At 40.6% G+C, this 14591-nt stretch overlaps 1 protein-coding gene across 3 annotated transcripts in view; it reads right to left on the reverse strand.

Moving 5' to 3' along the window:
* Positions 1-233: 233 nt before the first annotated feature.
* The window catches only part of tmem68 (transmembrane protein 68), a 73966-nt gene continuing 59608 nt past the window's right edge, over positions 234-14591 (reverse strand). For all 3 annotated transcript variants that reach the window (XM_036137793.1, XM_036137792.1, XM_036137796.1), the window contains 2 exons: positions 8694-8833; positions 234-3231 (listed from right to left, as the gene is read on the reverse strand). In XM_036137793.1, the coding sequence (XP_035993686.1) occupies positions 3130-3231; positions 8694-8833 (242 nt within the window). In that variant the 3' untranslated portion in view covers positions 234-3129. The remainder of the gene's footprint in view (positions 3232-8693; positions 8834-14591) is intronic.

Consider the following 14591-nt stretch of genomic DNA (forward strand, 5'->3'; position numbering starts at 1 on the left):
CTTATTTACTCCTTTTTTTGATCCACTGTACAAACGAGAACACACTGTATATAACCGATGCACCTTGTTCTGATTATTGATTACTGAGCCGATGTGACAAGTGAATTTCTCTAATGTGAGATCAATAAAGCTTGAAGGGGTTGACTGCCCATCCAAACAAACTGAGCTCCCTGCCTAACCACTAAACAGGAGAAAAGCATGAACAAAAAACCTCTACCCGCTTCCACTGTGAGGAAAATACACATGCTTTTTAATTTATACACAAACTCACATAGAAAACACAAACAGCACAGCTCTACAGACCACTACATTTCCATGCAAGATCACTGCAGATCAAAAAGCGCCTGGCACTTAGGGATGACCCTCATTATGCAGGAAGATGAGGTGTAGCCCATCTTAGCTGTGGCTGGGTGGACCTGAAATGGAGGAGGAAGAGCTCTCTCATGAGGAGAGCCCCTAGAGGTCAGTGACCATAACAAACGCAAAAACATCGTTTGTTAAAATTTGGTTTATAACAGAATATTGTTAGAATTAACAATACACTGTTTCTGTCCCCCCCCCCAGGCTCCCCAAAAACGGGGTCTTCCCTATTGTAGACTCTTTTAGCAATAAAATCACTCTTGAAACACAAACTATACTTTAACACATTTAATCTAAGAGGACAAATGCGGACAGGTTAAGACCCAGAATCGAGAGTGGCAAAACTCTCACTTACGTCAGTTTATATGGATCAGCAAAGACCTGCTCCAGGACTGATTAATTCTTCCCACGTCGTCTTTGGGAAACATCTCACTGTTAGACTGTGAAAGAACCTGGCTCCAGGGATATCCAAGTGTCCGTTCTGCCCTGAGATAACTGTCCATTTGTTTATGCATGCCACATCTGTGAAGTCCTTGGCGTCTGTGGCTTATCTGTTGTCTCCCAAATGAACTGCTTTTGCAAGTTCAGCCTCTGTGAGCCCATAATCCTTAACAATATTAAAACAGAAATTTACCATATATACCATAGGTATTTTTGAAAGGAATGTCTGTAATATTGTTTCAAACAACACTATAAACCATGTAAAAATAAGATGAAGTGAACTCTCAAAAGACAATACAGCAGCTAAAGGTATAAAAAAATAAGTGACTTAGTTTATCATGTCTGTAAAACAGGTTAAGTTTTGGAACAATCTGTGCTGTTTTCATAACCCTAATGATGAGAATAGGAACTTCCCCCTATGGCCTTCTTAATTATAAGATTATTCCATGACACACTAAGCGACGTGGATTTAATAATCGTTAAAGATCATGACATCAAGTTTAATGTGTGCACATTGTACTATCACCTATTACTAAATTGCTCACAACATACAACAATAACCAACTTCATCACGGGCTGGCTTTAATATAAAGAGAAGAGAAGAGAAATAAGCTATTTGGCCGCATGCGCTTCGCTTAAATCCCAAATCCAGTCGAAACAAAAACCACAATCATATAAGTTTAATAAAAACAGTCCAATAATAAACTAAAGAGTTCTCTTTGCATCAAAGTCTGCTGCAGGTGCATAAAAAAATCCAACAGGAAGAGAAAATGGGCCCAAATTATTTATCAGTCATGAACCTAGGCTGCCAAAATGAGAGAAAAATAATGAAAGCTATCACCGGTTTGTCCCTGGCATGCGATCCAACAGGCACACAGCTGATGAAGATGCACCTGTTCATAGCCCTTGATGCTCCATGTGGCCGTGTGTTTGCTCAGACAAACTTGTCTGATCGGAGCAAACAGGATAAATAACCCTTGACAGGATTTGAATCAGAAATCCAAAACGTATTCAGCTTTTTTTTTTCTTTATTTGGGGGCAGCACAATTCATAACCTGTGGAGACTCTCATATTGAATTTAGGGTAGCTGTGGATTAGGCACAGGTTGTAGCGCCTATCACACAGCGAAATATTCTTTCTAAATATCTGACACAGCCAGATATTGATGCAGTTTATCTTTGGTTGCAAGACGTTAAAAACAGCCATCCTAGAACCTGCCTCACTGTGCAAGGTAAGACCACAGATTTAGAGCCACGACCAAAGATTTCTCCATGACTTTTCTACAGTCATCTTTCGTCTGCAAGAGCTTACAATCGCACAGTGTATGCTGGGCATTCAAGCTTAAGGTCAGCCAATTAAAAGTGACATTAGAAATTGTCTTGATGGTAAATGGACTGAACTTATATGGTGCTTTTCCAGTCATACTGACCACTCAAAGTGATGGGAGTCTGTTCAGTCGGCTGGAATAGGACAGCACCATGGCTAAATAAAAGTGACAGATGATCATCATGTACCTTCAAACACCATCCTGTATAGCGTAAATGTAAATACAACCAAGCATAACACACACACACACTTCACCAACACCAGGAACAACAGATTTAACATTCTATTGATATTTTGTACATCTGTTTTAATTTGCCTTCACGTGAACTTGTTTTTTTAAGACCTTTCCCCAACCTCAACATAAATATATACAAAACAGCTGATCTTTCCTGCCACCATAAACCGGAATCCCGTCAAATAAGCGACATCAAAGTTTCAACTACCTCAGAAAGGGAAAAGTCCATTGTTCTTCAGATCAGGGCTTTTGAGGTATGGAGTGGTCCATGGATTTAACATAATTTCCCTGAAACATCAATCCACACTCACTACAGTAAGATCAACACTAAGTAATGGGGCCACAACAGGTAGAATTGCTCTAATGTGTGATGCATGGATGTTATTCTCACAGAATTCTGTTACCGTAAAAAAATTACTATGAATACAGACATTTCATGCTGATGCATGTAGTATTCAAGAATACACATCCCATTTTCTTTCAAGTATTACCATATTTAATCAAACTATACCCAGTTTTTCCATCCTACTAGAAGTAAAGGTTTTGTAAAGTGAAATGTTACTTATGGGAATCAGCTAATCACATAAAACAGACAGCCAGTAGAGCAGTGTGCACACAGTTTGCAATCAGTCATCTCTGGAGGGACTCAAAGAAATCTGCAAATACTCCAATATCTAAGGCAACCAGTGATTTTCTAAATGAGACTAATTCAATATTACAGGCAAATTTGGTCATAGATTGAATGGTCATTTTTAATTCTGGTGTTGCTAGTCTTTGTGTTTAGTGTAGAATCTCTCCAACAATGCCCTCAAAATGCTTCCAGGAATCTGCTGGTGTTTGTCTATCAAAGACTGCACTGCGTGCTGCACCTGCAAAACAAAAACAGTTGCAAGGTAATCACTATGTTAAGCATTAACAAAAAGATTAAAAAGTATTTACAGATAATTGTTGCAGTATCCACGTTTTTCCTCAGAGCCCCTCAAAAAAATACAGTGGCCAGACCATTCAAAATGTTTATTCGTCTTTGAAACTATACTCAGACTCTTATCTCTATATTTGAGTTTTATCCAGAACAAGCTGTTATACATGGAGAGAGAGTTGATGCTTGAGGTAGGAGTAAAAGTGAAATGTAATAAATTTCTTAATATTTTGTATTGACAAACTAGACAGAATGTTTTCATTGTTAGCTTTTTTTAATAACAATGATGGTATCACACGTTTACTGGGAGTAACTGCCTTTGTCTCCATGGTGAGATTTTGTCTCCAATTTGACTGATAACACCAACACCTGCCTCAGTTTGACCAAAATAATCTGAACTGCTTGACACCTGTCCCAAGAACATCAGCAGTTTGCAACACTTGACATGAACTTCATGACCATTTCAAAAAACTGTGCGTCGACTCCCAGCCAGCAAAGCACAGTACACACAGTTTGAAGCACCACAGAGACCTTAATTAAGATCTCTGTGGTACTGTCAGCGACCCACAAGTCCCAAATTGGGTAAACAGAAGACCCACTAATCAGATGCCCAAACCACCTAAACTATAGATTTTAAGGCCTTATATCACCTCTCAGTGACCTGTATTACCAAATTCCTCACCCTCTTCTAAGGCTGATTCCAGCCACTCTATAGAGGAACCTAATTTCAGCTGGTTGTATCCAGGATCTCGTTCTTCTGGAAATGACACACACTTCATGAGCATAAGCTGAAGATGCGTTCACATTGGCGCCACAATGTCACCACTTTTGCTTGCTGTCGCTCGCCCGACATTATCGCTGGCCATTCGCACAGCAGGCAAGAGCAGTGGGCGACAAGCCAGAAATACAGTAGTAGAATGTTATTGGAATATTATCCTAAAGTCACTATGACCTGACGCCACTCGGAATGGGAACACTGGAGATACGAGGACTGCACATCAGTTCCACTGTCCTGCTGATTGCTAAGGTCAGTGCTGGTGTATTTGCTGTGCAGGATAATGAATGGGATATGACTGTCTTTGTTTGGTCTCACGGCAAGGCCACTGTCAGGTATTAGGAAAGGCAAGAAAGGAGGGGGGTTTGAAACGGGGCAGACGCAGACTGCAGCGGGACCGTTGGGTGCGATTACTTTCCACCTATGTGATCTTTGCTCGGTTTCTCAATAAAAGTGCTGGAACTTCATCACTTCACCATTTCCTTATTCAATAAATCTTGGAGGTCAGTTATGGTTTGACTTTCCTGTTACATAGAATGGCACTATCTGTCAGGGTTCAGTTTTGATTTGGGTTTTTATTTACTATTTTTCAGTTCTTCCTCCTGTCTGGGTTTAGTTAGGTTCTGGCTTTTGCTTTGGTTAGTTCAGTTTCCTCCTACCACTCCCACTCAGCCTTCTACTGCAGTTAGTCACACCTGCCAGCCACTAATTAGCCATACTCACTTCACCTGCCAACCTCCCTACTTAAGCCTCACTCTGCTGTCACTCCTTTGCCGGTCCGTCATCATTCTACACCCCCTCCATTCCAGTCCCTCTGTAAGTCTTTGTATTCTGCTGCTCGTTCTTGGAGAAACTTTGCTTTTTGTCCAGGTGTCTCCTGTGAACTGCTAACCTGACAAGCTACTCTGGAGAAGCTCTGCTCTGTTCCCTGGTGTATCCTGTGAATTGCTAACCTGACAAGCTGCTCTGCAGAAGCTCTGCTCTGTGCCCTATTGTCTTCTGTGAACTGCTAACCTGACAAGCTGCTCTGGAGAAACTCTGCTTTGTGCCCTGTTGTCTTCTGTGAACTGCTAACCTGACTAGCCGCTCTGAGTAAGCTCTGCTCAGTGCCTGTGGTCTCCAGTGATCGGCTAACCAAGCAGCACTTCACCTTCCTAGCCACCCAGCTTTAATGGACTCTTTCTCCGGGCTGTCAGCTCCAGTACCACCTCCTCCAGTCCAATAACAGACTTTGGTTTTCCTCTTACAGCACTCCTTACTTTCAATAAACTGTCAAAACGTGCCGTGTGTGTGTGTGTGTGTGTGTGTGTGTTCAACCCGGGTTCAAAAAGACAAATCCTGACACTATCTAGTGACACTTTCACTTAACTGCAACTCCAGTCTCCTCACTCACTCTTAAGGCTTGGTCCTTGCTGGAATTGTAGTAATGAAAAAAATTTAACTCTGTAGTAATAATTGGTTGAGTCATACAACACAGAACAACCGCAGACTGCCACTATCAGCTTGTCTTCCATGATGAATGAAAACTGATTTGTCTCCACCGCAGTCCTTCACCCCACACCAAAGCCACATCCAGTTCCTGATTGGTGATTGTGGCATGACAAGACACAAAAGTTCAGCTTTTTTAACTCCAGCAACTGTTCTTTGCATCCATCCATCGCAGGTGTCATGTCACTCTGGCTTCACTTTAATCGTCAAAATTGCACGTTTTGCGTCCCTAGAATATCCTCTGTAGCTTTGCGTAGCATAACATCACGTTGCTCCTGTGTGGGAGATATGCATAGGGATATCGTGTAAATCTGTCGTGGGCCTGCCACATTTGCGTTCAATGTGAACGCACCTAAATATTGATAAACTCAAAAAACAAGATCGACCCTGCACCAGAAACATGTTCCACTTTGTGCTTAGAATGTGGACAAAGGTGTTGATTTGGGTATAGAGGGATTTTACCAGGTACTTTATATTGCCACCACACCTGCAAAAACTAATGGACTTGGTCATAAGACTTCTCAAGATCCACCAGATATATCTGGACCAAACAATCAAACTTCCCTGACCCCTCAGCAATACTGCAAAGACACATTTCAACTGTTCTATGGGCACAAATCTTTATTACGGAAACTGACGTTTAATAAGTGTTTGGAGCCTTGTTTCCAACATCCTAGAGTAAACTTTCAAAGGGAGGCTGAGAAGTGGAGCAACTTAACAAGTGAAAAAAACTCTCTGATTCCTTTCATTCAAAATTGGGACCACCATCCTAGCCTGCCATTCCAAAGGTGTTGTCATAGTTTTCTATTGGACATAAAAAAGGCACGTCAACTACAATAGCCTCATAATACCAAGAACACTTAGCATCTCCAACTTGTATACCCCTGGTGCCCTCTTGCTCAGAAAGTTTTAAACCTTGTAAGACAGGCCCCAAAAGTTGTTTTTTTTTTTAAATTGAATTTAAAATTGGACTAGATTAAGGAAATCCTCATACCCTGCTCATTTGATCTGCCTGACACGCTGGTGCGATTTGCTGGGGGGCATGGGGGGATTTCCCCCCCCTCTGGTTGTGATGTCCCCCCCTCTGGTCATTCATGTTTTATCCCTGGGGGGATACATTCCTCCCCCTTCTGATCTGAATAAGTAATATTATCAGGGGTTTATTGTTCTCTGTCGCTGTGAGGGACTTTTGTCATTTGGAAAATGAGCGCAAAATGTTCCGTGTAGACTTTTTATTCAAGATTTTAAACAGAAGCTGCGCTCAACAAATGAAATCTGGCAGAGCCAGGACATTAGCCAATCAGAAGGAGAGTAGGGCGGGTCTTTGCAAAGCGGAAATCTACCAGTTTGAGGTTTATCGGTGTTCAATCATTGTAACTTTTGGAAGAACATCTCAAACTGACCGCAGATGCATGAATGAAAGTTGTGGTGGTCAAAGGTTTTCTTTGGATTTATGCAAACCAGCAGGTCAGAAAGTTCAGCGGATAGAACAGCTGACAACAACTTCCCTCGGTAAGTGTGTCTGTTGCTGTTATGTTTGAGGGGCTGTTGACCATCTCCAGCAGTCAATGAGCGAGAGGTGGGGACACAGAGTATATAGGATTGATTTATATTGAATGTGACAGTGGAGTTAATGTACAGGTGTGAAGAAGATGGAAAGATGCAAGCTGCTGTCTTTTGAATTAGCTGCAGTTTATGGAGGGTTTTGAAATTGTAAAGTGGAAAGGTGAGTGGACTGTGGACCAGTTTGGCAAAAGTGCGAAGGAAGAACTTGCTTGATGCTGCAAATATGAAAGTTAACCAGGTGATGTTATGGATGTGGAAAGTGAAGGAGATTATGGAGAGGGCTGTCCAGGATGGAGCCAAGGCTCTGAAGCTGGAAGGTGGGAGAGAGACAGGAATTGTAAATGGAACTACCAGATTCGGTTAAAGTGGACTTTGCACAATAAGCAAATGAGGTTACTAAGGTGGCCTGACGTCTAGGGCCCCGGAATATATGGGCTGACTAGAAAATGTTTTCAGTCAAATTGATTATTTTTGCTTTAACCCTTGAATATTATGGATTTTTCAAAATTGATATTAATACATGTCTTGTGTCCTTCACATTTGTAAATTAATTTTGTTGTTTGTTTTTAAAGAGTATTATTACGTTTTCTGCTCAAAGCGGTTAAAGTAAACTAATACCAACTCCTGAGTCCCGACAGTAGATGGTGCAAGTTTAAAAACAATAGTCTAACCTACTAGATCTAGCTAGCTACCTGAAAGAGCACCTGCTAGCTAACCATTATTAATAAAACTTTTATTCATTAATAAAACTTTTGAAATGACCCCCCCCCCCTCTGTTTTTTTTGCAAATCGCACACTGCTGACACCTGCCATCAACTCCAGGAGTCCCCATGGACAATAAAGCCCCAAAGACATACTTCTTCAGCTTGACCGGTTTTATATCGGCTGGTTGCCGTCACAACAAACGTTACAAAACGTTATGAAACATATGCAGGAAGCCACTTCTGTAATAAAGGACCTGTATTTGGCCCACTCTAATTTGATGTCTCAGAATATGAGAAATATTAGAAATTCTTCAAGAGGTATTAGTTTAAGATTAAGCCTGATTCCTCCACAAGATATTTTCAAGTTACACCACTTGTTTAGGTTATCAAGGTTTGTTGGGCATTGAAGTCCCCCAGGAAAACCATAGAATTCTTAGATGATACCTCTTCCAAAAAAAAAATAAAACGTCCAGACACTGCTTATTGCACATTTAAAAAGCGCCTTAAACAGTTTCTTTAAAGTTCTCAGTCATGCACTCACTAATTTTATTTTTGTAATGTCATTGTCATTGAACGTGTGTCTATGTGTTTTGACTGATATTGTATTTTGTGATCTTGTGTTGATTTTTTTTATTTTCCCTGCCTCAGGACGACAGATGTAAATTAGCAACTATGCTATAATCTGGCTCATTTACAATCTGTACAGGAGTATAAAATTGTTCATTAATGTGCACTGTCCTGATTAAATAAATAAATAAACACAAACACTGAGAAGGCCAGGTAATCTGAACTATGGAAAATGTTTCCATATATTTGACCTATGCCTAATCTTTGTCAATTTAAAAAAGAAAGAATGAAACAAAGTTTATAAACACTCACCCTTTCTGCTAGTTCAGCAGCACTGATGTTTGGGTCATATGGAATAGGATCCCCAAGGAAGGTTCGAAATTTTACAGGAAATCCCCCATAGACTGGAGCTACTGGAAGACGAAATCTTTCATACAGCCAATGAAATAATCCTGGGGAAAAGGGACAAGAATTAGAAAGAGATTTAATGTATAATATCAGATAAAGAAAACAATACAGGTTACATCACACTAAGGATACTGTATTGTAAGAAAACAAGAAATTGCTGTATTGACTAATATTTATGCCCATTCCTCTTCGCAAAACAGCTCAAGCTCAGACAGATTAAAGGCGGGCATACACTGTGCGAGTTTTTGTCCTTTTCGGGACGATTCTTCAGTCATGCGAGTATTTTTTGAATCGGGCCGAATTTCAGCTTGATCGTGCGTCCTGCGTCGTGTAGTGTACAGGGGGTAACGAGGGGCGATTGGCCTCTCACAACCACTTCCCGATCAGGAATCGGACAGTCGGTTGAAAATCAAACATGTTTGAAATTCAGTCGGCCGTCGTGAGGTTTTCGTGAGCGCATCCTGCTGTTGAAGCAGAGCTACGACAGTTTACGAGCTGTTTTCCCCCAACCTCGCGCACACGCAAACAAGTAGATACTTCTTCCGTCTTCCTCTCGGACAATAGCAGAGAACCATGGCGGGGGCACGTGTGACATGGAGTCAGTCGCCGGAGGAGCAACTTGTGGAACTTTGGCAAGCTCACCCCAGTCTCTTTGATGTTGGCTCCCAGAGCTACCACAACCGAAATAAAAGGGAGAAGAGTTGGGGCGAGATTGCAACACAATTACAGCTACCTGGTACGTTTTTGTCTTGACTAGCAGCATTTTGGTGTGTGTGTGTGTGTGTGTGTGTGTGTGTGTGTGTGTGTGTGTGTGTGTGTGTGTGTGTGTGTGTGTGTGTGTGTGTGTGTGTGGAGAGAGAGAGAGAAAGAGAGTTAGTGGCAATATACGTAAAAAAAATATACTTGTTTCTTCTGCAGTGAATGAGGTTAAAACACGTGTGGCATCACTCCAGACGCAATATGGAAAATTACTGAAACCCAAGCCCAGCGGCAGTGGCCAGAAACTACTGACTCCAAAGCAGAAGTGGATACTTAAGCACTTAGATTTTTTGAAGGGTCACGTCATCCACAGATATACAGAATCTACACTGACAGTAAGTTCATATAACCACAGCATAAAAGGGATATTGGTGGGGACATGATGGACATAATGTTAAAATCCAAAGAAATGCACACTTAAATGTACAAATTCAAACACCTTGAGGTTGACATGATAACAAGGCACTCCAGTGAACCTGTGCCTAGTGATAATTACGTGTAAAATTATCTGACTGGAGTAACTGATCAAATTCATTACTTCATTGTAATCACGCTATTTGACTGCTTTCTGTGCTTTTTCCCACAGCCTGGCACTGAGTCAGAGGACACTTTTGAGGGAGAGGAGGATCCATCCACTGTGGAAAGTGAAGCAGATGTGTTAAGTTCAGACGCCACTAGTCCAGTGTAAGTAGTGCAGAAAGAGGAAAGTAGTCTGCCTGTGACATGTCAGCCGGTCCAAAAACAATGGGTCAAAAAAAACAAAAAGCCACAATCGGCTCAAGACAGAGCAGTGCAATTAAGGCTTAAAAGAAATATCATGAATATGATATATGATACACAGGAGGCAGAGCATACTGGCCAAAGCCATTATGCAAGTCAGCTGGCTAGGCCATCTTTGTATCCCTCTCAAGACTACCAGGCCCCATCTACCCAGCCTATATATTTTACAACAATGCTAAATTCTAAGTTAAATAGCTGGGTTGTTAAAAACAAATGTGTCAAGTTATAGCTCAAAGTTCTTTATGTGACAGAAACCACATTAGTTTTGGAGAATTTCCACATTTTGTTATTATACAACTATTTGTCTTAAGTAATAAATTAAGCTAATAGTTTTTGTTTTTCATAAAAATATAGATTTGTTTTAATCTATATGTTTAGTTTCTACACACAAGTTTGTGTGGGGTACGAAAGAAAACAGTCGAACTGTTGTGTTCTTGATGTGCCATCTACTTGAATGTAGCACTGTTTGCACATTTTGTAAATAAAGGTTTCTCTAAAGGAGTGAATCACTTATTTCCCATTAAGGTACATTAATGTTTTCTAATTTGTTTTAATATTGAAAAACATGTTGAAGTAGGTTTTATGATTGGTAAACTTTAAAATGAAATTGCAGGCGACACATCGTTGTTACTTGTATGGCTTTAATGACATCAGAAGGTTATAAACAAGCACTGAAATTTCCAACTTTTTAAAGTAACACTCCTAGCTATTAATAGGTAGATGATATGAAGGGTGTTTGTGAACTACTTTTGTTTATAATTTTCATTTCTATACAGAGTGCATTCCAAAAAAATTAAAAAATAAATAAAATACTCAATAGTTTTAACTTTGGTCCTTGACCTATACCATGTTTTCTTGCCATGACATGCTTCCTGCTGGTGAGACAAAATATTGGCAAAGGACCTCCCTTTGTCTCTTTGCCTCCATTGATGGGTTGCGTGCCTGGTCAGCTGAAATGGACTAAAGTGCCCCCTCCTTTCTCCATGCTCCTTCAATCAGCTGGTTGTTAGCATCCTCTGAATCTACACAACCAGGTGGTACGTAGGCCTCAGACGTCTGCTGTCAGAGAAAGTTGTGGAGACAGAGACATGTGAACACAATGGTGACTACCTTGTGACTACCTTTTTGAAACTGAGAGCTCCTTTATCGGTGTAATGTCATACGAAGGGATACGAGGATCTGTAATGTGGAACTCACTTGCTGGTGATTTAAAGTCTGTAACCAGTTTTAGTATATTTAAAAAACAAAAAAATACTCTGGTTATGCCAAAATCAGAACTGTAATCATTTTTGATGTTTTTATATTTTAACGTATGCCTTTCGATGTCTATATTTTGTTGTGCTATTTTAAATGACTCTAATATTAACTTTCAGTGGCAGTTTTTAAAAAAGCCCATCTAGGGACAAGTGCTGGGAAATAGCAGTAGCTATTGCACTATGACGCCAACATAGGACTGCTGTCATACTTGTCTATGTCGATGTGTGTCTGTCCCTACCAAGTAAATTTTGAAATAAATAAAGGGCTACCAGTACTGACCTTTGAACTAGAAGAGTCCACATCTTAACTTTATGTAAAATAAACACATTTTCATGCGTTGTTATACATATTGCCTTTTTGAAATCTATATAAATGCAAGTGTGAGTAAATAGGATGAGTAGCTGAATAAAAAAGTTTTAGATGCAGCTCACTGGTGGATTGGCCTTTTTTAAAACAGGGTCTTAGGCACCACATTTGGTCCTTGGGGGCTACTTTGTGCCCGTGGGCACCATGTTAGTGTCCCCCGATGTAGATGCTTTATGTATAGGAGTGGGCATGGATGGAGCTTGATAGATTAAATAAAGGACAGATGTCCACTCATCTGACATTTGTAGCTGTGTTTGTATGTACTTGGGTGAAGTGATTTATAATGTGATGTGGATAAATTATCTTGCTTCATGTTCACCTCTGTTAAATGTAATGAGGAGTGTTGCAGACATTTTTTTTTTAAAACACACTTATTTGTTGTTAGAAACCGTAAGGTCACAGAGAGCCTGTCCCTGGGGCTGATGGCTTTTCTTAGGTGTGTTTCTTTCTTTATTATGTGTGGTGTCACCCTCTCCAGGAGATAAGAAAAGTCTTCAACCGACATCCGCAGAAGCTCCCGAAATCCCTTATATCATCTACCTATTGATAGATAGGCGCACACACACACACACACACACACACACAGACACACACACACACACACACACACACACACACACACACACACACACACACACACACACACACACACACACACACACTTAGAACTTTGAATATTTATGTTTACAAACTTCTGATGCTATTAAAGCCATAAAAACGACAGACTTATGCAATGCCAAAGAAATTTCATTTTAAAAAATTAACCATCATAAATCCTACTTTAGCATGTTTTGAAATCTAAAACATGTTTAGTGTTTAGACAATCAGTGAAAATAAAATGCAGGCCAACATCACATCCACACATCTGGTGACAAGGTATGCAATTAACAGCATTAACAGTAGTTGAATTATAACAAAAGCAGGCAAACATTTATTTCTAAATTTAACTGACTGTCGTGAGCATTGTTGATAAACAAAGCAGAAAAGGCTGGGGTGTCAAATGTGCACAACCGCTAGCTTACCTCAAGTTCTTTCTGTAAAACTGACAGACCGTAGTAGCCACGTTTGCTCAGCCACGTCTTTGTCCAAATACGTCGTCGTCTTTTCTTTTTAGGGCTTTCTGCACACAAAATTGCACAAATTGCCAAAGCAGCACGTTTCTCTTTAGTGAGCCTCATGTTTACAGGAGCCTTTGACACTTCTGTCGTCTTTGTCTTCTTCATCTTCTTCTTCTGTCTACGTTTGGCTCAGACGTACAGTGTGAGCACTCAGGTCGCATCCCAGCGTCGGGCCGTACAGTGTGAGAACACAGATCGTGAGCTGTGAACTTTTCAACCCCGCGGTTCCGTCATACAGTTTGAGATGTATATAAGTACCACGACTAAAAACCTCGCACAGTGTATGCCCGCCTTAAATGGAGAATATTGGTGAACAGCAGTTTTCAGATCTTGCCACTGAACATCGATTGGGTTTAGCTCTGGGCTATGACTGGGCCATTGTAACACATGAATACGTTGTGTTTTAAAACCATTCCATTGTAACCCTGACTTTATGTTTAGGGTTGTTGTTAGAAGTCGACCGATATATTATTAGCTCATATTTGCGTTTTTGTCTTGTATCTGTATCGGCCGATACACATGCATGTATGGCTGATCCATTAGCGCATTTAGCCGCCATGCTTTGACGTCACCTGATGCACATACGTTCCCGCTGCCTCCCTGACAGAGAGCGGCTAGTAATGTAAGACTGATTGCCAACAACAAGAGTAAGATTTCAATTTGTATCGTATTTTAAACCATCTAATTTAAGCTGTATTTGCCCTTTGAATGTCTGTCGCTGTGAGTGGGAGGGGACAGTTCACTTTCACTGAAAATGGAGCAGTCTAGCGGTGCAGGGTTTTTACTTTCACTTTCACCCACTGAAGCTCACGTGTCAACGATGGTTTTTAAATGTGGTTGAGCCGCCAAAATCGGTATAAAACTCCTTTTCCACTGGCTAAAAACCCATGTCTGATCTCCAGCTGACCACCTGCCACCGCTGTGTGAGTGTGCGTTGCCATGAAGAGTTGTGTATGTGCATGAAAACAATCACTACGCTTAAAGCATTTAACTTTGCAGAACATAATGTTCAGCGGTGGTCGGTCTTTTTTCTCCTCCTCCTCCCCACAACAAGAAGCACTTTTTTCACTGGCCTGGTGACACATTCATTAAGTTGCGTTTAAGAGTCACAACGCTATTTGAAGCAAGACTGTGTGCTCTTTCTGTCTGTTGCCCTCGAATTATAAAATAATTATAATAGGATGTCAATTCGTACTGACCAAATTAGGGATGCTACAAACTCCACATAGGCCATCCCGATGCCTCCAACACTGTAAAATAATAAACTTCCTGGGAAGTAGTGATGGGTGCTTTGCTGCTTAATATCAGTTTGGAATTGATGTGAATGGCTGAGAGCTTTATAACCCTTAGCCGGAATCACCTGAGACCAAATGCAGAAACCAAGCTGTTGGGTTCAAACAAGCCATCACGAGCAATGTAAAAATAGAGATCATACTCAATGTCTCGTTGCTTTTACATTGCTGTTTTTCAGGCGATTATCTTATTTTTAATGCAAATATGTAACCTAAAATTAGGAATATCT

Source organism: Fundulus heteroclitus, chromosome 6 (assembly GCF_011125445.2).
Source record: "Fundulus heteroclitus isolate FHET01 chromosome 6, MU-UCD_Fhet_4.1, whole genome shotgun sequence".
NCBI lineage: Eukaryota > Metazoa > Chordata > Actinopteri > Cyprinodontiformes > Fundulidae > Fundulus > Fundulus heteroclitus.